Below are 26143 nucleotides of genomic sequence, written 5' to 3'. Positions count from 1 at the left end.
GCCTGGGATGGGGGCGGAGCCTCCGATGGGAGGGACGGGGCTTCGGGGGAGGGGCCTCCGGGACGGGCCAATGGGAGCGGGTTCTCCGGAGGGGTGGGCGTGGCTTCGGGGGCGGGGCCTCCGGGACGGACCAATGGGAGCGGGGCCTCCGGAGGGAAGGGCGGGGCTTCGGGGGCGGGGCCTCCGGGGCGGGCCAGTGGGAGCGGGTCCTCGGGGAGGGGCGGAGCCACAGGGGCGGGTCCAATGGGAGCGGGGCCTCGGGGAGGGGGCGGAGCCTCCGGTGGGAAGGGCGGGGCTTCGAGGGGGGTTCTGGGACGGGCCAATGGGGGCGGGGCCTCCGGATGGGTGGGAGTGGCTTCGGGGGCGGGGCCTCCAGGCGGGCCAATGGGAGCGGGGCCTCGGGGAGGGGGCGGAGCCACCGGGGCAGCTCCAATTGGAGCGGGGCCTCGGGGAGGGGGCGGAGCCTCCGATGGGAAGGGCGGGGCTTCGAGGGAGGGGCCTCCGGGACGGGCCAATGGGAGCGGGGCCTCCGGAGGGGTGGGCGTGGCTTCGGGGGGCGGGGCCTCCGGGGCGGGCCAATGGGAGCGGGTCCTCGGGGAGGGGGCGGAGCCACGGGGACGGGGCCAATGGGAGCGGGGCCCCGGGGCGGGGGCGGGGCTTCGGGGCGCTGGGCGATTCCGGGGCTTGTCAATCAGCGCGGCGGCGGCGGCGGCGGCGGCGGGTGATGTCAGCGCATCAGCTGCTCGGGAACAAAGAACGGGCGAGACTCTCCGAACGACAAACTTGCGGCGGCCCCATTCCCAGCCCCATTCCCAGCCCTATCCCGATCCCCATCCCGATCCCGATCCCTCCCCAGGCCGTGCTCGGCGGCGCCGGGAAGGGTTCGGAGCCGCCATGGACAGCGACGACGAGACGGTGGAGGAGGCGGTGGAAGGTGAGGGGGCCCCGGGGGGGGGGCCGGGGGCGATTCATTCCCTCAGTCATTCATTCAGTCCTATTTATTGAGCGCTTACCGCGTGCAGAGCACCCTACTAAGCGCTTGCAAAGTCCAAGTCGGCAACAGAGACGGTCACAGTCTAGAAGGGGGGAGACAGGGAACAAAACCCAACACGTGGGCAGGGGTCAAAGTCGGTAGAATTAAAGCTAGATTCATTCATTCATTCACTCATTCATTCATTCATTCCTATTTATTGAGCACTTACTGCGTTCAGAGCACCGTACTAAGCGCTTGCAAAGTCCAAGTCGGCACCAGAGACGGTCACAGTCTAGAAGGGGGGAGACAGGGAACAAAACCCAACACGTGGGCAGGGGTCAAAGTCGGCAGAACGAATAGAATTAAAGCTAGATTCATTCAGTCATTCACTCATTCATTCAGTCAGTCCTATTTATTGAGCGCTTACTGCGTGCAGAGCACCGTACTAAGCGCTTGCGAAGTCCAAGTCGGCAACAGAGACGGTCACAGTCTAGAAGGGGGAGACAGGGAACAAAACCCAACACGTGGGCAGGGGTCAAAGTCGGCAGAACAAATAGAATTAAAGCTAGATTTATTCATTCATTCATTCAATCCTATTTATTGAGCACTTACCGCGTGCAGAGCACCCTACTAAGCGCTTGCAAAGTCCAAGTGGGCAACAGAGACGGTCACAGTCTAGAAGGGGGAGACAGGGAACAAAACCCAACACGTGGGCAGGGGTCAAAGTCGGCAGAACAAATAGAATTAAAGCTAGATTCATTCATTCATTCACTCATTCATTCAGTCAATCCTATTTATTGAGCGCTTACTGCGTGCAGAGCACCCTACTAAGCGCTTGGGAGAGTACAAGTCGGCAACGGATAGAGACGGTCACAGTCTAGAGGCGGGGAGACAGGGAACAAAACCAAACACGTGGGCAGGGGTCAAAGTCGGCAGAACAAATAGAATTAAAGCTAGATTTATTCATTCATTCATTCAATCCTATTTATTGAGCACTTACCGCGTGCAGAGCACCCTACTAAGCGCTTGCAAAGTCCAAGTGGGCAACAGAGACGGTCACAGTCTAGAAGGGGGAGACAGGGAACAAAACCCAACACGTGGGCAGGGGTCAAAGTCGGCAGAACAAATAGAATTAAAGCTAGATTCATTCATTCATTCACTTATTCATTCAGTCAATCCTATTTATTGAGCGCTTACTGCGTGCAGAGCACCCTACTAAGCGCTTGGGAGAGTACAAGTCGGCAACGGATAGAGACGGTCACAGTCTAGAGGCGGGGAGACAGGGAACACAACCAAACACGTGGGCAGGGGTCAAAGTCGGCAGAACAAATAGAATTAAACCTAGATTCATTCATTCATTCACTCATTCATTCATTCAGTCCTATTTATTGAACGCTTACTGTGTGCAGTGCACTGCACTAAGCGCTTGCGAAGTCCAAGTCGGCAACAGAGACGGTCACAGTCTAGAAGGGGGAGACAGGGAACAAAACCAAACACGTGGGCAGGGGTCAAAGTCGGCAGAATTAAAGCTAGATTCATTCATTCATTCATTCACTCATTCATTCATTCAGTCCTATTTATTGAGCGTTTACTGTGTGCAGTGCACTGTACTAAGCGCTTGGGAAGTCCAAGTCGGCAATGTACAGAGACGGTCACAGTCTAGAAGGGGGAGACAGGGAACAAAACCAAACACGTGGGCAGGGGTCAAAGTCGTCAGAACAAATAGAATTAAACCTAGATTCATTCATTCATTCACTCATTCATTCAGTCCTATTCATTGAGCGCTTACTGCGTGCAGAGCGTCATACTAAGCGCTTGCAAAGTCCAAGTCGGCAACAGAGACGGTCACAGTGTAGAAGGGGGAGACAGGGAACAAAACCAACCACATGGGCAGGGGTCAAAGTCGGCAGAACAAATAGAATTAAAGCTAGATTCATTCATTCATTCACTCATTCATTCATTCAGTCCTATTTATTGAGCCCTTACTGCGTGCAGTGCACCGTACTAAGCGCTTGGGAAGTCCAAGTCGGCAATGGATAGAGACGGTCACAGCCTAGAAGGGGGAGACAGGGAACAAAACCCAACACGTGGGCAGGGGTCAAAGTCGGCAGAACAAATAGAATTAAAGCTAGATTCATTCATTCATTCAATCCCATTTAGTGTCAAAGTTGTCAGAACAAATAGAATTAAAGCTAGATTCATTCATTCAGTCGCATTTATTGAGCACTTACTGCATGCAGAGCACCGTACTAAGCACTTGCAAAGTCCAAGTCGGCAACAGAGACGGTCACAGTCTAGAAGGGGGGAGACAGGGAACAAAACCAAACACGTGGACAGGTGTCAAAGTCGTCAGAACAAATAGAATTAAACCTAGATTCATTCATTCATTCACTCATTCATTCAGTCCTATTCATTGAGCGCTTACTGCGTGCAGAGCGCCGTACTAAGTGCTTGCAAAGTCCAAGTCGGCAACAGAGACGGTCACAGTCTAGAAGGGGGAGACAGGGAACAAAACAAAATACGTGGGCACGTGTCAAAGTTGTCAGAACAAATAGAATTCAAGCTAGATTCATTCATTCACTCATTCACTCATTCAATCCTATTTAGTGAGTGCTTACTGCGTGCAGAGCACCATACTAAGCGCTTGCGAAGTCCAAGTCGGCAACAGAGACGGTCACAGTCTAGAAGGGGGAGACAAGGAACAAAACCAAACTCGTGGGCAGGGGTCAAAGTCGTCAGAACAAATAGAATTAAAGCTGGATTCATTCATTCATTCACTCATTCATTCATTCAGTCATATTTATTGAGCGCTTACTGTGTGCAGAGCACTGTACTAAGCACTTGTGAAGTCCAAGTTGGCAACGGTTAGAGACGGTCACGGTCTAAAAGGGGGAGACAGACAACAAAACCAAACACGTGGGCAGGTGTCAAAGTCATCAGAACAAATAGAATTAAACCTAGAGTCATTCATTCATTCATTCAATCCTATTTAGTGTCAAAGTTGGCAGAACAAATAGAATTCAAGCTAGATTCATTCATTCATTCAGTCGTGTTTATTGAGCGCTTACTGTGTGCAGAGCACCATACTAAGCGCTTGCGAAGTCCAAGTCGGCAACAGAGACGGTCACAGTCTAGAAGGGGGAGACAGACAACAAAACCAAACACGTGGGCAGGGGTCAAAGTCGTTAGAACAAATAGAATTAAAGCTGGATTCATTCATTCATTCACTCATTCATTCATTCAACCCTATTTAGTGAGCGCTTACTGCGTGCAGAGCACCGTACTAAGCATTTGCGAAGTCCAAGTCGGCAACGGACAGAGACGGTCACAGTCTAGAAGGGGGAGACAGGGAACAAAACCAACCACGTGGGCAGGGGTCAAAGTCGTCAGAACAAATAGAATTAAACCTAGATTCATTCATTCATTCAATCCTATTTATTGAGCGCTTACTGCGTGCAATGCACTGTACTAAGCGTTTGCTAAGTCCAAGTCGGCAATGTATAGAGACGGTCACAGTCTAGAAGGGGGGAGACAGACAACAAAACCAAATACGTGGGCAGGTGTCAAAGTTGTCAGAACAAATAGATTTAAACCTAGATTCATTCATTCATTCAATCGTATTTAGTGTCGAAGTTGTCAGAACAAATAGAATTAAAGCTAGATTCATTCATTCATTCATTCATTCGTATTTATTGAGCGCTTACTGCGTGCAGAGCACCGTACTAAGCGCTTGCAAAGTCCAAGTCGGCAACAGAGACGCTCACAGTCTAGAAGGGGGAGACAAGGAACAAAACCAAACACGTGGGCAGGGGTCAAAGTCGGCAGAACAAATAGAATTAAAGCTAGATTCATTCATTCATTCACTCATTCATTCAATCGTATTTATTGAGCGCTTACTGCGTGCAGAGCACTGTACTAAGTGCTTGCGAAGTCCAAGTCGGCAACATATAGAGAAAGTCCCGACCCAACAACGGGCTCACAGTCTAGAAGGGGGAGACAGACAACAAAACAAAACATGTGGACAGGTGTCAAAGTCGTCAGAACAAATAGAATTAAAGCTAGATTCATTCATTCATTCAATCCTATTTATTGAGCACTTACTGTGTGCAGAGCACTGTACTAAGCGCTTGCGAAGTCCAAGTCGGCAACATCTAGAGACAGTCCCGACCCAACAACGGGCTCACAGTCTAGAAGGGGGAGGCAGACAACAAAACAAGACATATTAACAAAGCTAGATAATAATAATAATAATGGCATTTGTTAAGCGCTTACTATGTGCAAAGCACTATTCTAAGTGCTGGGGAGGTTACAGAGAAGCAGCGTGGCTCAGTGGAAAGAGCCCGGGCTCTGGAGTCAGAGGTCATGGGTTCGAATCCCAGCTCCGCCGCTTGTCAGCTGGGTGACTTGGGGCAGTCACTTCACTTCTCTGCGCCTCAGTGACCTCATCTGGAAAATGGGGATGAAAACTGTGAGCCCCACGTGGGATGACCGGATTACCTTGTATCCCCCCCCAGCTCTTAGAACAGTGCTTTGCACATAGTAAGCGCTTAATAAATGCCATTATTATTATTATTATTACAAGGTGATCAGGTTGTCCCATGTGGGGATGAAGACTGTGAGCCCCACGTGGGACAACCCGATCACCTTGTATCCCCCTCCAGCGCTTCGAACAGTGCTTTGCACATAGTAAGCGCTTAATAAATGCCATTATTATTATTATTACAAGGTGATCGGGTTGTCCCACGTGGGGCTCACAGTCTTCATCCCCACGTGGGACCAACCCGATCACCTTGTATCCCCCTCCAGCGCTTCGAACAGTGCTTTGCACATAGTAAGCGCTTAATAAATGCCATTATTATTATTATTATTTTTATTACAAGGTGACTGGGTTGTCCCACGTGGGGCTCACAGTCTTCATCCCCACGTGGGACAACCCAATCACCTTGTATCCCCCCCAGCGCTTAGAACAGTGCTTTGCACATAGTAAGCACTTAATAAATGCCATTATTATTCTTATTATTATTACAAGGTGATCGGGTTGTCCCACGTGGGGCTCACAGTCCCTATTCCCATTTGACAGATGAGGGAACTGAGGCCCAGAGAAGTGACTTGCCCCAAGTCACCCAGCTGACGGTTGGCGGAGCCGGAATTTGAACCCATGACCTCTGACTCCCAAGCCCGGGCTCTTTCCACTGAGCCACGCTGCTTTTCTAGTATGGGGCACGGGGGGCTGGGCTGGACTGGACTGGACGCCCCCCGCGCCCCAGAGTCGGCATTTTGGCCGCCCCTTCAACGCGCCCCCCGCCCAATCAAACGGAAAACAAAGGACCCCGGGCCTGCTCAGTGCTTTGCACAGAGTAAGCGCCTTGGGTCCGGACTGTCTCCAGCTGTTGACAATCTGCAATGCCGGTGGCATTTGTTAAGCAGCATGGTTCAGTGGAAAGAGCCCAGGCTTGGGAATCAGAGGTCATGGGTTCGAATCCTGCTCAGCTGGGTGACTTGGGGGAAGTCACTTCACTTCTCTGGGCCTCAGTTCCCTCATCTGTCAAATGAGGATTAAAACTGTGAGCCCCCCGTGGGATAATCTGATCGCCTTGTAACCTCCTCAGTGCTTAGAACAGTGCTTGGCACATAATAAGCACTTAACAAATATTATTATTATTATTATTATTATTATTATTATTATTATTATGGGTTCAAATCCCCGCTCCGCCAATTGTCAGCTGGGTGCCTTGGGGCAAGTCACTTCACTTCTGGGCCTCAGTTCCCTCATCTGTAAAATGAGGATTAAAACTGTGAGCCCCCTGTGGGACAACCTGATCGCCTTGTAACCTCCCCAGTGCTTAGAACAGTGCTTGGCACATAATAAGCGCTTAACAAATATATTATTATTATTATTATTATTATTATTATTATTATTATTATTATTATTATGGGTTCAAATCCCGGCTCCGCCAATTGTCGGCTGTGTGACTTTGGGCAAGTCACTTCACTTCTAAGCCTCAGTTACCTCATCTGTAAAATGGGGATTAAAACTGTGAGCCCCTCGTGGGACAGCCTGATCGCCTTGTAACCTCCCCAGCGCTTAGAACAGTGCTCTGCACATAGTAAGCGCTTAACAAATACCATTATTATTATTATTATTATGGGTTCAAATCCCCGCTCCGCCAATTGTCAGCTGGGTGCCTTGGGGCAAGTCACTTCACTTCTCTGGGCCTCAGTTCCCTCATCTGTAAAATGAGGATTAAGACTGTGAGCCCCACATGGGACAACCTGATCACCTTGTAACCCCCCCCCCAGCGCTTAGCACAGTGCTTGGCACATAATAAGCGCTTAACAAATACCATTATTATTATTATTATTATGGGTTCAAATCCCCGCTCCGCCAATTGTCAGCTGGGTGCCTTGGGGGAAGTCACTTCACTTCTCTGGGCCTCAGTTCCCTTATCTGTAAAATGAGGATTAAAACTGTGAGCCCCCCGTGGGACAATTTGATCACCTTGTAACCTCCTCAGCGCTTAGAACAGTGCTTGGCACAGAGTGAGCGCTTAATAAATGCCATCATTAAGCGCTTACTCTGTGCAAAGCGTGGGTTCTAATCACTTGTCTGCCGTGTGACTTTGGGCAAGTCACTTCACTTCTCTGGGCCTCAGTTGCTTCATCTGTAAAATGGGGATTAAGACTGGGAGCCCCATGTGGGACAACCTGATCACCTTGTATCCCCCCAGCGCTTAGAACAGTGCTTGGCACATAGTAAGCGCTTCACAAATGCCATTACTATTACTATTATTAAGCGCTGGGGAGGATACAAGGTGATCAGGTTGTCCTCTCCCAAGCGCGTAGCCCAGGGCTCTGCACACCGTAAGCGCTCAATAAATACGATTGAATGAACGAATTAATAAATACCATTATTGTTGTTGTTATTATCATTAGGAGCACACCTTCCCTGCTTCGTGTTCACCCCTGACCTCCTTTTTCCCTTTAAAAAAACAACAATAAGCGCTCAATAAATACGATTGAATGAACGAATTAATAAATACCGTTATTATTATCATTAGGAGCACACCTTCCCAGCTTCGTGTTCACCCCTGACCTCCTTTTTCCCTTTAAAAAAACAACAATAAGCGCTCAATAAATACGATTGAATGAACGAATTAATAAATACCGTTATTATTGTTATTATTATCATTAGGAGCACACCTTCCCAGCTTCGTGTTCACCCCTGACCTCCTTTTTCCCTTTAAAAAAACAACAAAAAACTCGGGATTTGTCATAACTCCAATCTCTATTCGTATGTGTTAAGCCCTTACTGTGCGCAGAGCACTGTGCTAAGCGCTTGGGAAGAGTACCAGGGAGCTCCCTCTCTCCCACATTGAGAAGCAACGTGGCTTAGCGGAAGGAGCCCGGGCTTGGGAGTCAGAGGTCGTGGGTTCGAATCCCGGCTCCGCCACTTGTCTGTTGTGTGGCGTTGGGCAAGTCACTTCACTTCTCTGTGCCTCAGTTCCCTCCTCTGTAAAATGGGGATTAAGAGGGTGAGCCCCCACTTGGGACAACCTGATTCCCTTATATCAGTGCTTGGTGCATAATAAGCGCTTAACAAATACTGTCATTATTATTACCCCAGTGCTTAGAACAGTGCTTGGCACATAGGAAGCGCTTAACAAATACCATAATTATTATTATTACCCTCTATTTACTTTGAAACAGCAGACTTTCTGGGCAGGGGAGTGATGGTAGGCATCGGGAAACAATCCTATTTCTGTTACTGGATCTGCCCCTGATCAAGTACCGGGATATTCCGGAAGCCTGTGGGGTTTTCTCTGCAGAAAAAAAAAACAAAGAAAGAAACAATTCTCAAATTTTAGTTGAATTTCTCTGGGTGTTAAAGGCATAAAGGAGTCTACACCTCGTCCCCCTCCTCCCCCTCGTCCCCCTCTCCATCCCCCCATCTTACCTCCTTCCCTTCCCCACAGCACCTGTATATATGTATATATGTTTGTACATATTTATTATTCTGTTTATTTATTTATTTATTTTACTTGTACATATCTATTCTATTTATTTTATTTTGTTAGTATGTTTGGTTTTGTTCTCTGTCTCCCCCTTTTAGACTGTGAGCCCACTGTTGGGTAGGGACTGTCTCTATATGTTGCCAACTTGTACTTCCCAAGCGCTTAGTACAGTGCTCTGCGCACAGTAAGCGCTCAATAAATCAATACGATTGATTGATTGATTGATTGAAAAAAAGTGAAAATGCAGTAACCTAGATGTATACATAAGGAATTCAGGCAAATCCATTTTCTTCACACTTACATAGAGCAAAATGAAGATTCACATTGTAAATGACCAGCTATCTCAAAGGATGATTTAAACGTTTCCATCAGTGTTTTGGTAATATCTCTATCAAAATACAGGATTATTTTCATTGCCAGTCTTTCAAAAAATAACCTCTATTTTCCTCCTCCATGGAAACTGAAACGTTATGGGTTTTTTTTCAGGTTTTCCCTGAAGGATATAATTCACATTATAGAGCTTCAACCCGATATTTTGTTTTCATAAACAAAGCTAATTATTGGTTTCAGAGGTCCCAGGACCACTAAATGTCTTGTCTCATAAGCCCATAACCTTGGTATTAAACTCATCTTACCTCCTTCCCTTCCCCACAGCACCTGTATATATGTATATATGTTTGTACATATTTATTACTCTATTTGTTTTACTTTTACATATCTGTTCTGTTTATTTTATTTTGTTGGTATGTTTGGTTTTGTTCTCTGTCTCCCCCTTATAGACTGTGAGCCCACTGTTGGGTAGGGACTGTCTCTATATGTTGCCAACTTGTACTTCCCAAGCGCTTAGTCCAGTGCTCTGCACACAGTAAGCGCTCAATAAATACGATTGATTGATTGATTGATTGATCTCTCATTCAACCCACTTATTCAATCTGTCACCAAATCATGCCGGTTCAACCGTCATAACATCGCTTAGAACAGTGTTAGGCACTTAGTAAGTGCTTAACAAATGCCATAATAATTATTATCATCATTAAAATCCATCCTTTCCTCTCCGTCCGAACGGCTACCATATTGATCCAAGCACTTCTCCGATCCCACTTGACTACTGGCCCAGCCTCCTTGCTGAGCTCCCTGCCTCCTGTCTCTGCCCACTTCCCGCTACTGCCTGCATCGTTTTTCTACAACACCTTTAAAGTCCATGTTTCCCCATTTCTCAAGAACCTACAGCACCTTTTTATCTTTGTCCAGAAACGCTCTGGGCATATTACTCCCCTCCTCAAAAATCTCCAGTGGCTACCAATCAATCTGCGCATCAGGCAGAAACTCCTCACCCTGGGCTTCAAGGCTGTCCATCCATCCCCTCGCCCCCTCCTACCTCACCTCCCTTCTCTCCTTCTACTGCCCAGCCCGCAACCTCCGCTCCTCCACCGCTAATCTCCTCACTGGGCCTCGTTCTCGCCTGTCCCGCCGTCGACCCCCGGCCCACGTCATCCCCCGGGCCTGGAATGCCCTCCCTCTGCCCTCTGCCCCTCTTCCTCCCTTCAAGGCCCTATTGAGAGCTCACCTCCTCCAGGAGGCCTTCCCAGACTGAGCCCCTTCCTTCCTCTCCCCCTCGTCCCCCTCTCCATCCCCCCATCTTACCTCCTTCCCTTCCCCACAGCACCTGTATATATGTATATATGGTTGTACATATTTATTACTCTATTTATTTATTTATTTATTTATTTATCTTACTTGTACATTTCTATCCTATTTATTTTATTTTGTTGGTATGTTTGGTTCTGTTCTCTGTCTCCCCCTTTTAGACTGTGAGCCCACTGTTGGGTAGGGACTGTCTCTATGTGTTGCCAATTTGTACTTCCCAAGCGCTTAGTACAGTGCTCTGCACATAGTAAGCGCTCAATAAATACGATTGATTGATTGATTGATTTTAAGTCCACGTTGCCCCATTTCTCAAGAACCTCCAATGGTGGCCCATCCACCTATGCAGCAAGCAAAAGCTCCTTACCATAAGCTTTAAATCAATCAATCGTATTTATTGAGCGCTTACTGTGTGCAGAGCACTGTACTAAGCACTTGGGAAGTACAAATTGGCAACATATACAGTCCCTACCCAACAGTGGGCTCACAGTTTAAAGCCCTCAATCGCCTTGCCCCCCTCCTATCTTACCTCTCTGATTTCTTGCTACAACTCAGCTTTGCACCCCTTATTCACCCCGTCCTCAGGCCACAGCGCTTATGTGCCGATCCATAATTTATGTCTATTAATGTCTGTCTCCCCCTCTAGACTCTAAGCTGATTATGGGGAGCGAACTTGTATTTCAGACAACTCTATCCATGCCATGGATACTGCTCTCATGGGTGGATGGTGAGATCACCTAGAAAACAGATTGGTAACTGTTTTCTCTTGGAGGCCTGCATGTGCCTTAGGGAAAGGATCTGTGGTCTTAATGAAGATTGTGGTCAGTGTGTTACCAGCGTTGGGGAGAGAAGAGAGAGAGACGGAGAGAGAGAGAGAAAAGACACACACACACCAAGGGGCTGTGTTTCGTAGAAAATAGAGTGAAATCTAAACCTTAGGAATTATCCGTGATAATCAGCCTTATACTCTCCCTCCCTGTCTTCTTTCTGTAGACTGTGAGCCCACTGTTGGGTAGGGACCGTCTCTATATGTTGCCAACTTGGACTTCCCAAGTGCTCCGCACACAGTAAGCGCTCAATAAATATGATTGATTGATTGTAGCATATGGCCTTGGGAGAACAACTGGAGTGCTACCCCTTCCACGCCCCGCACGCTTCCCCGTCCCCGTCCCGTGCCCGTCCCTCCAGGATTGGGAACCGGCACCAGTCACGCCCCAAACTGGAAGGGATCTCATAGTGGTGCAGACTATGACTTTTAGACTGTGAGCCCACTGTTGGGTAGGGACTGTCTCTATATGTTGCAAACTTGTACTTCCCAAGCGCTTAGTACAGTGCTGTGCACACAGTAAGCGCTCAATAAATACGATTGATGATGGTGCAGGTAAAATTTAGGAAGCAGCCCTTCTGCCTGGGCCGCTTTGCAGCCCGTGGACGTGAAACAGACTCTGGGGGCCGGGGGGCTGGAGGTGCCTGCCTTAGGACAGTGCTAAGCGCTAAATACAGTGGCTTGTACACAGTAAGAGCTCAATAACTATGATTAAATGAATGATGGTATGTTCCCCAAACCACCCCCAGCCCACTTCAGCTTTCCTTCTAGGAGGGAGTGCCATGTGGAACTCCAAAACCTGCCCCGAACAGAGGGAGCAAGTGAGATCTAGACTGTGAGCCCGTCGTTGGGTAGGGACCGTCTCTCTATGTTGCCAACTTGTACTTCCCAAGCGCTTAGTACAGTGCTGTGCACACCGTAAGCGCTCAATAAATACGATTGAATGAATGAATGAATTCAGAGGCAGGGGGCCGGGCTGCCAAACCCCTCCCCGCTTCTCTCCCATCCTTCTCCCCGGCCAGCATGTCATAATAATAATAATAATAATTATAATGGCATTTATTAAGCACTTACTATGTGCAAAGCACTGTTCTCATCTACTGGACCCCCTGCCTCTGCTTACTGAGGAGATGGCACAGGCAGCAAAGAAGGTTGGGGGTAACTGGAGTAATAATATCTTTTTTTTTCCTCCCCCCCTGAAGATTTTGTTGGGGTTGTAATAATCCCCGGGAAGAAGCATGGTCAAGCACAGCGCTTGGAACAGTGCTTGGCACATAGTAAGCGCTTAACAAATGCCATCATCAGTATTATTATTATTATTATTTTATTATTAAGTGGCAGAGCTAAGATTAGAACCCACGACCTCCGACTCCCAAACCCAGGCTCTTGCAACTGAGCCACGATGCTTCATGACCCGCCTCCCAGTCCTCTTCACAATAATAATGACGAAATTTGTGAAGCGCTTACTATGTGCCAAGCACTGCTCTAAGCACTAGGGTAGATAGAAGGTCAGCAGGTTGTCCCACATGGGGCGGCGGGGGGGGTCACAGCCTTCATCCTCATCTGTAAAATGGGGAGATGTAAAAATGTAATGTAATGAGGAAATGAGATGTAATGGGGAATGTAAAAATCTGTAAAACTGAGGCCCAGAGAATAGCAATAATAATGATAGTATTTGTGAAGCGCTTACTATGTGCCAAGCACTGTTCTAAGCGCTGGGAAAGATGCAAGGTCACGGGGTTGTCCCACGTGCGGCTCACGGTCTTCATCCCCATTTTCCAGATGAGGGGACTGATGTTCACGATCTTCCTCCTCACAGTATTAGCAATAAATATGGTATTTCTAAAGCACTTCCTGGGTGCCAGACACTGTATATATGTTTGTACAGATTTATTACTCTATTTTACTTGTACATGTTTACTCATCATCAATCGTATTTATTGAGCGCTTACTGTGTGCAGAGCACTGTACTAAGCGCTTAGCACTGTATTAAGCGCTTCTATTGATATTATATATTATAGTATATATTATACTCTTCTATTGATATTATTTTGTTAATATGTTTTGTTTTGTTGTCCGTCTCCCCCTTCTAGACCGTGAGCCCGCTGTTGGGTAGGGACCGTCTCTCTATGTTGCCAACTTGGACTTCCCAAGCGCTTAGTCCAGTGCTCTGCACACAGTAAGCGCTCAATAAATACGATCGAATGAATGAATGAATGAAAAGCACAGGCTCGGGAGGGAGAATCCCGGCTCGGCCACTCGTCTGCAGTGGGACCAGGGGAAAACCATTCAACTTCTCTGTGCCTCAGTTACCTCATCTGTAAAATGGAGATTAAGACTGAGCCCCGTGTGGGATTTGGGCCGTTCCAGCCTGATTGGCTTGTATAGATCTCAGTGCTTAGTACAGTGCCTGGCACACAGTAACAGACACCTTACAAAAATCACAAACTCAAGCAGCCTCCACACTAAAGATGTCTGCTTTTCTACTGACCTTTTTCCGAGGTCGTCTTCAAAGGTCTGCATCAATTTAGGAACCCAAACGGCTAGGTCATCCATTATTGTTATTATTGTTCATTCATTCAATCGTATTTATTGGGCGCTTACTGTGTGCAGAGCACTGGACTAAGCGCTTGGGAAGTACAGGTCGGCAACATATAGAGCCGGTCCCTACCCAGCAGCGGGCTCACAGTCTAGAAGGGGAGGACAGACAACAAAACATATTAACAAAATAGAATAAATAGAATAAATACGTACAAGTAAAATAAATAAATAGAGTAGTAAATACATACAAACATATATACATATATACAGGTGCTGTGGGGAGGGGAAGGAGGTAAGGCGGGGGGGATGGAGAGGGGGAGGAGGGGGAACATAGAGAGCCGGTCCCTACCCAACAGCGGGCTCACAGTCTGGAAGGGGGAGACAGACAACAAAACAAAAGAGATTAACAAAATAAAATAAATAGAATAGTAAATATGTAATATACGATTGAATGAATGAGTGAAGTTAAAGCATCTTGGCTAGATCCAAGATAAGGAGGTCACACACAGTCCCTCTCCTACAAGGGGATCCCAATCTTAGGGAGGGTAAGTGGATATTTTGTCATTTTACACCCGAGGTGACGGGCACAGAGAGGTTGTACATATTTATTATTCTATTTATTTATTTATTTATTTTACTTGTACATATCTATTTATTTTATTTTGTTAATATGTTTGGTTTTGTTCCCTGTCTCCCCCTTCTAGACTGTGAGCCCACTGTTGGGTAGGGACTGTCTCTATATGTTGCCAACTTGGACTTCCCAAGCGCTTAGTACAGTGCTCTGCACACAGTAAGCGCTCAGTAAATACGATTGATTGATTGATCAGTGGATCGCCTCACTCCCTGTCCTGTGCTCACAACACAAGAGGCCATGCTGTCTCAAAATCTCTCTCCATTGTTCTTTTTAATGGGCCCACTCATTGTCTGGGTCAAGTACCAGAGAAGCACTAACTGAGGTTAGATTTATTGAATTTTGTTATAAATTTTACCTCTGGAAGTGCTGGCCTGTATATAGAAGTGTATGTCAGCTTTAGAGTGTGACATTTAAGATTTGATAATAATAATGGTGGTATTTGTTAAGTGCTTACTATGTGCCAAGCACTGGGGTAATAATAATAATAATGATAATAATAATAATGTTGGTATTTGTTAAGCGTTTATTATGTGCCAAGCACTGTTCTACGCGCTGGAGGGGATACAAGGTACTCAATGTTGTCCCCAATCAATCAATCAATAAATGGCATTTATTGAGTGCTTGTGGTGTGCAGAGCACTGTACTAAGTGCTTGGGACAACCCCGATAAAGTCTAAGGGGTCTTCTAGACTGGAAGCTCATTGTGGGTGGGGAACATGTTTACCGGTTCTGTTGTACTGTACTCTCCCAAGCACTTAGTACAGTGCTCTACACACCACAAGCACTCAATAAATGCCATTTATTGATTGATTGGGCCCAGACTAGGCCCCCCCTTTTCCTCTGCTCCTCTTCCCCTCCCTATCGCCCCAACACCCTTCCTCTGCTCTACCCACCTCCCCGCCCCACAGCACTTGTGTACATATGTACGTATTTGTTATCCTATTTATTTTATTAATGATGTGCATATATTTATAATTCTATTATTTGTATTGATGCTATTGATGACTGTTTACTTGTGCCTGTTTTGTTGTCTATCTCCCCCCTTCTAGACTGCGAGCCCGTTGTTGGGTAGGGATTGTCTCTGTTGCTGAATTGTACTTTCCAAGTGCTTAGTACAGTGCTCTGCACATAGTAAGCGCTCAATAAATACGATTGAATGAATGAATGAATGAATGGGGCTCACAGTCTTAATCCCCACTTTACAGATGAGGGAACTGAGGCCCAGAGAAGTGAAGTGACTCGCCCAAAGTCACCCAGCTGACAAGTGATCAGGTCTCTCAATCTTTGTCAAATCTGATTGTTCGAGCATTTTTAAGGGTTATATCATGGCCCAACGTTAAAGAGCCCTGGGGCTGGGTGTCAGGAGACCTGGATTCTAATCCCAGCTCTTGGGCAAGTCACTTCAGTCATTCTTTCATTCATTCAATCATTTATCAAGCGCTCAATCATATTTATTGAGTACTTGCTGTGTGAAGAACACTGCACTAAGCGCTTGGGAGAGTACAAGGCAACAATAACCCTCTGGGTCTCCGTTTCCTCATTTGTAAAATGGGGAGAAAATAGATTGTAGCCCATGTGGGTCAGGGACTGGGTCTGAACTAATACATTTGTATCAGCTCCAGTGCTTAGCACATAGTAGTTTGATAAATGCTATAAATACTATTATTATTTTTAAAAAAAGGGTCCAGTCATTGAGTAAAGACTTTTCCAGTTACTGTTGCCAAAAAAAAAACTGTGAAAAGAAAAGTTTTCTAAGATCCATCAAAAACAGCAGAATGTGACCCTTTTATTTTTTTATCCTTTCAAGAAAAAGTATCTGTGGAAATTCATTTTCTTTTCCCAACCTGAGCTAAATGTCTTTGGTGGCCTCATAGTATTCCAGTTCCACATTCTTCATTGTTGTATTTAAGCGCCTACTCTGTGCAAAGCGTTGTTCTAAGCCCTGGGAAATCCAAGGAAATGGTGAAACAACCACAAAGGAGTTGTCTTTGCTTCGAAAAATTATAAATGTGGGGCAGCTTTGTTTCAAATAGGGATGGATGGCAGAACGTGAGTGCATCCTTAGAGACTTCTGCACCAGGGGCAAGTTTCCTGACGGTTTTTTTAATGGTATTTAAGTGCTTATTATGTACCAGGCACTGTAATAAACACTAGGGTAGGTACAAGCTAATCAGGTTGGACACAGTCTACATCCCACGTGGAGCTCAGAGTCTTAATCCCCATTTTACAGATGAGGTCATTGAGGCCCGGAATAGTTAAGTGACTCGTCCAAGGTCCCCCAGCAGACGAGTGGCAGAGCTGGAATTCGAACCCAGGTCCTTCTGACGGAGAAGCAGTGTGGCTTAGTGGAAAGAGCCCGGGCTTGGGAGTCAGGGGTTGTGGGTTCTAATCCCGGCTCCGCCACTTGTCAGCTGGGTGACTTTGGGCAAGTCACTTCACTTCTCTGGGCCTCAGTTACCTCGTCTGTAAAATGGGGGTGAAGCCTGTGAAGCCGTACATGGGACATCCTGATTACCGTGTCTCTACCCCAGCGCTTAGAACAGTGCTTTGTACATAGTAAGCGCTTAACAAATGCGATCATTACTATTACCAGGCCCGTGCTGTATTCACTAGGGCACACTGCTTCTCCTCCCGCCACTTCATATAATATATAAATGCCATTATTATTATTATTATTATTATTATTATTATTATTATTAACAAACCAAAGCTAAAACCGTTGTTGGATAGCTACACTTCTGCTTTCCCGTGCAGATTGTGTCCCTGTCACCTAGTTACATTCCTGAATGATGACACTTGTTTTGTTAACGCACTGTGCTCCTCTCGAGAGCCCTCATTCATTCATTTTCATCCCGTCGTATTTATTGAGCGCTTACTGTGTGCAGAGCACTGTACTAAGCGCTTGGGAAGTCCAAGTTGGCAACATATAGAGACGGTCCCTACCCAACAGTGGGCTCACAGTCTAGAAGGGGGAGACAGAGAACGAAACAAAACATATCAACAAAATAAAATAAATAGAATAAATATGTACAAATATCCTCATAGTCCCAATGAGAGCAGAGACAACGTTACTCTTCTCCTCATGGAGTCTCTTGTCCAAATGAAGGAAGAACATGTAAATTGCCTCTAAAGGGAGTGATGTTTAATCTGTACTCAAGGGGAAATAGTTCCCAGTAATTCTCTTGGAATGGGCCCCTGAAAGGGAAAAAGTTTATTCATTCAGTCGTATTTACTGATTGCTTACTGTGTGCAGAGCACTGTACTAAGCGCTTGGGAGGCACAACTCGGCACCACAGAGAGACGGTCCCTTCCCAACAGCGGGTTTATGGGGTCCTTAAAACTCTACAAAGACTTCAAAGGTGAAAATAATCCCACACGTCTTGTTAATAACCTGTGCCGATTTTTGACAGGCAAATAACTTCCCCTACCTGTCTCTAACAGGCTGCTGGGAGCATCCAGGAAATGATTGCTTCGTGGCAAATCAGCGCTTAGAACAGTGCCTTGCACACAGTAAGCGCTTAATAAATGCCATCATTAAATGCCCTGTCTAGCCAGATTACTCAGGGTCCTGCCACATTACTGGAATATGATAGTGTCGAGCGATTTCACTATCAAAATAGTTGATCTAAAAATTCAATAAACACTGTGATGCCTGATTAAATGGCACCATCTAGAAAGGCAGGTGGTCCGTTCCTAACTGTGAGGGTAGGGAACCATCATACTCTTCCTCCAGGTATCCTAAAGACGGAACAATGGGCTGGAAAGATCATTCATTCATTCAATCGTATTTATTGAGCGCTTACTGTGTGCAGAGCACTGGACTGAGCGCTTGAGAAGAACCAGTTGGCATTAGATCATTAGTCCTCTGGGGAATGTGTCTGCCAACCCTGTTGTATCGGACTCTCCCAAGCACTAATTACAGTGCTCCGCACAGTAAGCACTCAATAAATACCACTGAGTTTAAAAATTAGTTTGATCCCCCTACACTGTAAACTCCTTGTGGGCAGGAACTTTATGTACCAACTCTGTTGTTTTCTCCCAAGTACTTAGTACAGTGCTCTGCACACGGGTGATTAATAAACACCAGTGATTGATAATGGCGTTGCTGTTGGTCTTGTGTTCCTATGAGAAACTTCTACGGCATAGTAGTAGTAGTACCTATTTTGAGCAGCTACTTCATACAACGGCACTGAATTAAGGACTTGAGCAATACAGTGAAGCTACAGGAAACATCCCCTGTCCTCAAAGAGCTTACACTCTAACGGAGGAGACAGCAGTGGAAACAGAATAAATCAGATGGTGTGTTTCAGCAGATATGCACAATCCCAAGGGCTGAGGATGGGTTCGTATAAATACGTGAATTCCGGCGGCAGCTGAAGGGCCGATCGGTTTCGAGATCCTGGCAAGAAGTTGGACAAGGCTTGCTGGAGGAGGTGGAATTTTAGGAGGAATAGAAAAGGGAATGTCATGGATGGTGGAATCTTAGTAAAAGAAGAGAGTTGTGTGCCGGGAATCTGTGCTCAGGCCGGTTTCGTACTCTCATAGCTCTTGGTTTTCTTGCCAGCGGGCCTGGTGGGGTTCAGTTACAGCGGCAGCTGGGACCGCCGATCCATTAGGGATCAGTTACAGTGGCAGCTGGGATTCAGGGGGTGTCTGAGCTTGGCAGTGATACCCCATCCCGATCGTATGATACCCGAGGGGAGAGCTGCCGAGAACCGTAGGCGTTGGAACAGGACAAAGTCAGCTGTCACTGGTGGAAACAGTTAACTTTCCACTTCCCTTGGCCAATCTTCTCCGCAATAAATCCGGGCAATATTTGTACGGGGTGGGTGACGCTGGGAGATAGCTGAAGCTTTTGCTTCAATTTCTATAAATATTTTTCACTCTGGAATTGAAAACTGCAGAATAGCCGTCAGAACGCCTTGGGAATGCAAAGCAGTCGCTCTCCCTGGCACGTCCCATTTTCTCGTAGTCTTCTTGGGTTAACTTCTTACCCTCTTCCTTTGGGAACTGTAGAGTTTGTTCTTTTTCATAGGTAGCATTAAGGGCTAATGGTGGTAGTTTTGGACAAGACGCACAGAGCATCCACGCACAAGGAGATCAAGGTTCTTTATAGTTACCAACCGTAGTCTCTCAGTCCCCTGTGTGTGAGTTGGGAAGGAATTGAAGCAGATGAGAATCTGGGCTGGCGATATGTTAATGGCAGTGCTCTCGATTGCAGTGTGAGAAATTTCCTACCTTCAGAATGTCTTCCTCCTCCTCACTCCCTCTCCACTTTACCCCCCACTTCTCTCTTGAACAAGGATCCTTCCCACCGCCCCTCAAGAGGCCATCGGGACTCTTAAATAGCGTTTTCATCAAAACGTCATCTCCGTTATGCCTCAAGGACCATTTCAAGGCGAGGGATGTTTTGGATGTCTGAAATATACCGGGGTGTTGGGGTACAGGTCTACACTTGCAAAGTAAAAGGGGGGATCTGAAGCAATTAGGCAGACAATACAGTTCACGATTTTTATTTTTGCTGAAATATCCAGAATTACTCAGGAAAAAAGCTATAGTTCTCCACTTTCTGTTTTACTTAGATCAGTCTCAGTGAGGCCAGGGAGCTCAGTCAGTGAGTGACAGCTGCTCCCGGACCAATTCATCTTTTTATTCTTTTTTCATGTTATAGTAAAGCACTTACTATATGCCAAGCACTGAACTAAGTACTGAAGGATGTAGATGAAAGATCATCATCATCAATCGTATTTATTGAGCGCTTACTATGTGCAGAGCACTGTACTAAGCGCTTGGGAAGTACAAATTGGCAACATATAGAGACGGTCCCTACCCAACAGTGGGCTCACAGTCTAAAAGGGGGAGACGGAGAACAAAACCAAACATACTAACAAAATAAAATAAATAGAATAGATATGTACAAATAAAATAAATAAATAAATAAATAAATAGAGTAATAAATATGTACAAACATATATACATATATACAGGTGCTGTGGGGAAGGGAAGGAGGTAAAATGGGGGGGATGGAGAGGGAGAAAGATGTCGAATTGCTCCAAGCTCACCAAAACTAGAAAAAAGGGGCCAGCTGGGATTCCTTCCACATTCCCCAGCTGTAGTGAGAGAAAAATCACACTCCCAACTTTCAGAATTACTTCGGCCTGTACATCGTTCAGTGTGTTGCATGTCAACTTCATCTCCTCCGTCCTCCTGTGCCGCTAGTAAGACTGTACTACATCATTTTACTGAAGAGACACTAGCGAGGTGCCAAGGACTGGAGATTGACACTTTTGCAGCCCCTGAGCTTGATCTGCAGTGGTAGTAGTACTAGTTAGAGTTTTTAAGGGCTTACTCTGTGCAGAGCACTGTACTTAGCATTGAGAAAAAGAAAACGTAGGTGGAAATTAGACACGGTCTTTGTCTATCGGTCAATGGTATTTAGCAAGCGCTTACTTTGTGCAGGGGAGAGTGTAATTCAACAGAATTATCAGATGTGGTCTCTTCTCATAATGACCTTATGGGGTTTGTAATTCTAATCCTGCTCCACCATTTATTCATTCATGCAGTTGTATTTATTGAGCGTTTACTGTGTGCAGAGCACTGTACTAAGTGCTTGGGAGAGTACAGTATCACAATAAACAGACACATTCCCTGCCCACAGCGAGCTTACTTGCTGGCCTTGTAACCTTGAGCAAGTCGTTTATAATAATAATAATAATAATAATAATGGTATTTATTAAGCACTTACTATGTGCAAAGTACTGTTCTAAGCACTGGAGAGGTTACAAGGTGATCAGGTTGTCCCACGGGGGGCTCACGGTCTTAATCCCCATTTTACAGATGAGGGAACTGAGGCACACAGAAGTGAAGTGACTTGCCCAAAGTCACACAGCTGATAATTGATGGAGCCGGGATTTGAACCCATGACCTGACTCCAAAGCCTGTGCTCTTTCCACTGAGTCATGCTGCTTCTCAAATCAAAGGCACGAGTCTCTAGGAACTCACCTCCTCCAGGTGGCCTTCCCAGACTGATCCCCTTCCTTCCTCTCCCCCTCCTCCCCCTCTCCATCCCCCCATCTTACCTCCTTCCCTTCCCCACAGCACCTGTATATATGTATATATGTTTGTACATATTTATTACTCCATTTATTTATTTATTTTACTTGTACATATCCTATTTATTTTATTTTGTTAGTATGTTTGGTTTTGTTCTCTGTCTCCCCCTTTTAGACTGTGAGCCCACTGTTGGGTAGGGACTGTTGCCAATTTGTACTTCCCAAGCGCTTAGTACAGTGCTCTGCACATAGTAAGCGCTCAATAAATACGCACTGAACTAAGTACTGAAGGATGTAGATGAAAGATCATCATCATCATCATCAATCGTATTTATTGAGCGCTTACTATGTGCAGAGCACTGTACTAAGCGCTTGGGAAGTACAAATTGGCAACATCTAGAGACAGTCCCTACCCAACAGCGGGCTCACAGTCCGAAAGGGGGAGACAGAGAACAAAACCAAACGTACTAACAAAATAAAATAAATAGAATAGATATGTACAAATAAAATAAATAGAGTAAAAAATATGTACAAGCATATATACAGATACGTATAAATCCAAAGTGGGGTGCTGAATTTGTAGTATGTGCAGATCTTTTGTTGCGTTCCTATGTCTCTTAATGGTATTTTAGGGGCGAGGTAGAAACTCCCTACCATTGGCTTTAAAGCACTTATTCATCTTGGCCCCTTCTACCTTACCTCACTACTCTCCTACTACGACCCAGCCCGCACACTTCATTTCTGTAACCCCAACCTACTCACTGTAACTAGGTTTCATCTATCTCGTCGCCGACCTTTCTTCCACAACTTACCTCTGGCCTGGAATGCCCTCCCTCTTCATGTCCAACTCTTCCCACCTTCAAAGCCTCCTTGAAGGCCCATCTCCTCCTTCCCTGACTAAGCCCTCATTTCCTTTTCTCCTGCTCCCTTCTGTGTCACTCTAATTCATCCCTTTCCTTCACCTCACCTCTTCCTCAGCCCCACAGCACTTATGCACGTATCTGTCATTTATTTATACGAATGTCTATCTCCCCCTCTAGACTGTAAGCTCTCTGGGGGCAGGGAATGTGTCTGTTATAGCGTTATATTGTACAGTGCGCTGCACAAAGTAAGCACTCACTGAGTATGACTGACTGTTGTTTTATGATTTGGGGGGTTAGTAGGAGGAGGATGGGCTCAAGGAGGGAGTTGGTTTTAGCCTTTAAGGTCATTTCTGTTGGTTTGTTTTCCCCTGAACCTCTGTCGGGTCCAGGTTTTGTGCTTAAAAGAAGGAAAAAATAATGCACAGACCACCTTTTTAAAATTTATCTCAAATTCTCAAATTTATCTCAAATCATGGGTTCGACTCCCGGCTCTGCCAACGTGTCTGCTGTGTGACCTTGGGCAAGTCACTTAACTTCTCGGAGCCTCAGTTCCCTCATCTGTAAAATGGGGGTGATGACTGTGAGCCCCACGTGGGACAACCTGATCACCTTGTATCCCCCCAGCGCTTAGAACAGTGCTCTGCACATAGTAAGCGCTTAACAAATGCCATTTAAAAAAAAATTCTGATAAGATCATGCGCTTGGGAAGCAGCGAGGCCTAGTGGAAAGAGCGTGGGCTCTGGAGTCAGGGGACCTGGGTTCTAATCTTGTTGCCAACTTGTACTTCCCAAGCGCTTAGTACAGTGCTCTGCTCACAGTAAGCGCTCAATAAATACGATTGATTGATTGATTGATCCTGGCTCTACCATTTTTCTGCTGTGTGATCTTGGGCAAGACTTAACCTGTCTGTGCCTGTTTCCTCATCTGAAAATGGGGATCAAATATCTGTTCTCTCTCCCACTTAGACTGTGCGTGCCATGTGGGACAGGGATTGAATCTGATCTAATTATATTGTATCTATCCTAATGCTTAATGTAGAGCTTGGCATATAGTAAGCATTTAACAAATGCCACAATTACTATTATTATTACTTTTGTACCTAATTTGAGATTCAGAACTGTAAAGGACTAAGGCTTTTGGAAAGTCAGGTGTCTAAAATACTTTTTAAAATGTGCTGCCGCTTAGTGTTAATTTTACATTTTTCAATAGGAATATAATAACACCCCAAATCGCCACTTGCCCTTGACTACGGCGGAAAATTTATATAGAGGGGGATTTGACCCAAAGTGATTTAAGAAACAGTGTTTGTGACAGCTCTTCTAACTGAACTGTGGAATGCCAAATGTCACCGTAAAATATTATATTTGTTCATTGTCCCTCGTTTGTATTTATGCTGTATCTGACTATATCAGCTCTCACCTTTGCTTGTTGTGTATATATAACATACAGGCAATAGTGACACAATTTAGCTATTTAATAATGTTCTCCCTTACTCTCCCAAAGGGTTGCTTATAGGAAGAATGTGAGGATATGAGGTAGGAAAGTTCTTTTACTTCTCGGAAGGAAGTGCTTTATAAAGTCAAGGTAGTAAGATTATTCTCTTTATACCTATTTCCGGGCGGGTTGCTGAGTTACAAATAAGAACCACATTTAACCATCTAGTTGCCTTTATACTCCTATTTGAGACCCCACGGTTTGGAATATGGTTCTGGTAACTTGTGAAGTCAAAGCTCCCTAGGCAGAGGGAAGGTTTGCAGACATGTTGTTATGTCTGATTAGCTGTGTAGGGCTAAAGGGTTAGGCGAGAAGTAGTTTGTCCCAGATGATCTATCTGATTTATGTCCAAATTGTGACCCAGAATAATCCAAATGCCACAATTACTATTATTATTATTACTTTTGTACCTAATTTGGGATTCAGAGCTGTAAAGGACTAAGGCTTTTGGAACGTCAGGTGTCCAAAATACTTTTTAAAATGTGCTGCCGCTTAGTGTTAATTTTATATTTTTCAGTATGAGAAGGGTTAATTTGAGAAGGGTGTGCGAGTTCACATACACTGGATTGTTGGGAGTGGTGGTGACAAGCAAAGATGTAGTGACAACTTTCTAGAAGCAGCGTGGCTCAGTGGAAAGAGCCCAGGCTTTGGAGTCAGAGGTCATGGGTTCAAACCCCGGCTCCGCCAGTTGTCAGCTGTGTGACTTTGGGCAAGTCACTTCACTTCTCTGTGCCTCAGTTCCCTCATCTGTAAAATGGGGATTCAGACTGTGAGCCCCACGTGGGACAACCTGATCACCTCGTATCCCCCCCAGCGCTTAGAAGAGTGCTTTGCACATAGTAAGCGCTTAACAAATACCATCTTATTATTATTATTATATTTAACCTTTGCCCCACAGAGCTGAACTGTAATACCCTTGGAAAGCCAGGAGTATTGGGCTCAATGAAGCAATAGCATTTATTAAGGACTTACTGAACGGGGAGAGACAGTTCTAAGCACTTGGAGGAGGAAAGTAGAATTAGTAGACATGATCCCTGCCCTCAAGGATTCTGTAACTAGAGGAGAAGCCAGATGCTTAAAAAAAAAAATGTATTGGTAGGGAAAAAGCAAAGAATAACTGAAGCAGCATTGCCTAGTGGAAAGACAGGAGACCTGGGCTTTAGAGAACCTGGATTCTCAGCCCAGCTTTGCCACTTACCTGCTATGTAACCTTGGACAAGTCACTTAATTTCTTTATGCTTCAGTTTCCACACCTGATAAATGGGGGTTAAGTATCTGGTCTCTTTCCCTTTTACACTGAGTCCCATGTGGGATGGATACTGTACTGCCCTTATTAACTTGTTTCCATCTTAGTGTTTAATAGAGTGCTTGACAATCAATCAGTCATATTTATTGAGCACTTATTGTGTGCAGAGCACTGTATGAAGCACTTTGGAGAGTAGACTATAACAGAGATGGTAGACATTTATCTGCCATCGTTCCCCGCCCACGGTGAGCTTACAGTGGGGAGGGGGCATATAGTATGTCCTTAACAAATACCATTAGTAGTAGTAGTAGTGGAAGTATATAAGTGCTACAGATGGTAGGAGTGTTAGTACCCAATTGCTAATAAAAGTAACAATGATGCTTATTTTTATTAAGCACTTAGTACAGTGTTTAGCACATGCGAGGTGCTAAAGGAGGTCTAAGATAATGAGGTTGGATATGGTCCCCATTCCAAACCGGACTCATAGGCTAGGTAGGAGAGAGAACAGATATTCTTCATTTTCTATATGAGGTAACCGAGGCCCAGAGAAGTCAAGTGACTTGTCCAAGGTCACAAAGCAGACAAATGGCAGAGCTGGGATTAGAACCCAAATTCCTGGGCCTGTGCATTTTCCCTACATGCCATGGAAGTACTGGAGTGGCAGGTGGGGGGAAATATAGGATGGGGAGATGAGAGATGAGTCAGAAGAGGCCTCCTGGAAGAGAGATGATTTTGTTACACTATCAAATTCTATACAGTAATTTAATCTTTAGGAATGAATTTGACCAATAGTTACAATACTGCCTCATTACAGTCTAGGGAGAAAAATGAAGGCTGTGGAGACACAATACAACTTGCT

The 26143-nt window shown here is 45.6% G+C and overlaps 1 protein-coding gene across 1 annotated transcript in view; it reads left to right on the top strand.

Moving 5' to 3' along the window:
• The first annotated feature begins 751 nt into the window (after positions 1–751).
• Positions 752–26143, top strand: part of SETD7 (SET domain containing 7, histone lysine methyltransferase) — a 56909-nt gene continuing 31517 nt past the window's right edge. Inside the window, exon 1 of the mRNA XM_038754965.1 lies at positions 752–934. Coding sequence (XP_038610893.1) covers positions 895–934 — 40 coding nt within the window. The 5' untranslated portion in view covers positions 752–894. The remainder of the gene's footprint in view (positions 935–26143) is intronic.

The sequence above is a fragment of the Tachyglossus aculeatus genome, chromosome 12 (genome assembly GCF_015852505.1).
Source record: "Tachyglossus aculeatus isolate mTacAcu1 chromosome 12, mTacAcu1.pri, whole genome shotgun sequence".
Taxonomy (NCBI): Eukaryota; Metazoa; Chordata; class Mammalia; order Monotremata; family Tachyglossidae; genus Tachyglossus; species Tachyglossus aculeatus.
This window is presented reverse-complemented; position numbering and strand designations above follow the sequence as displayed.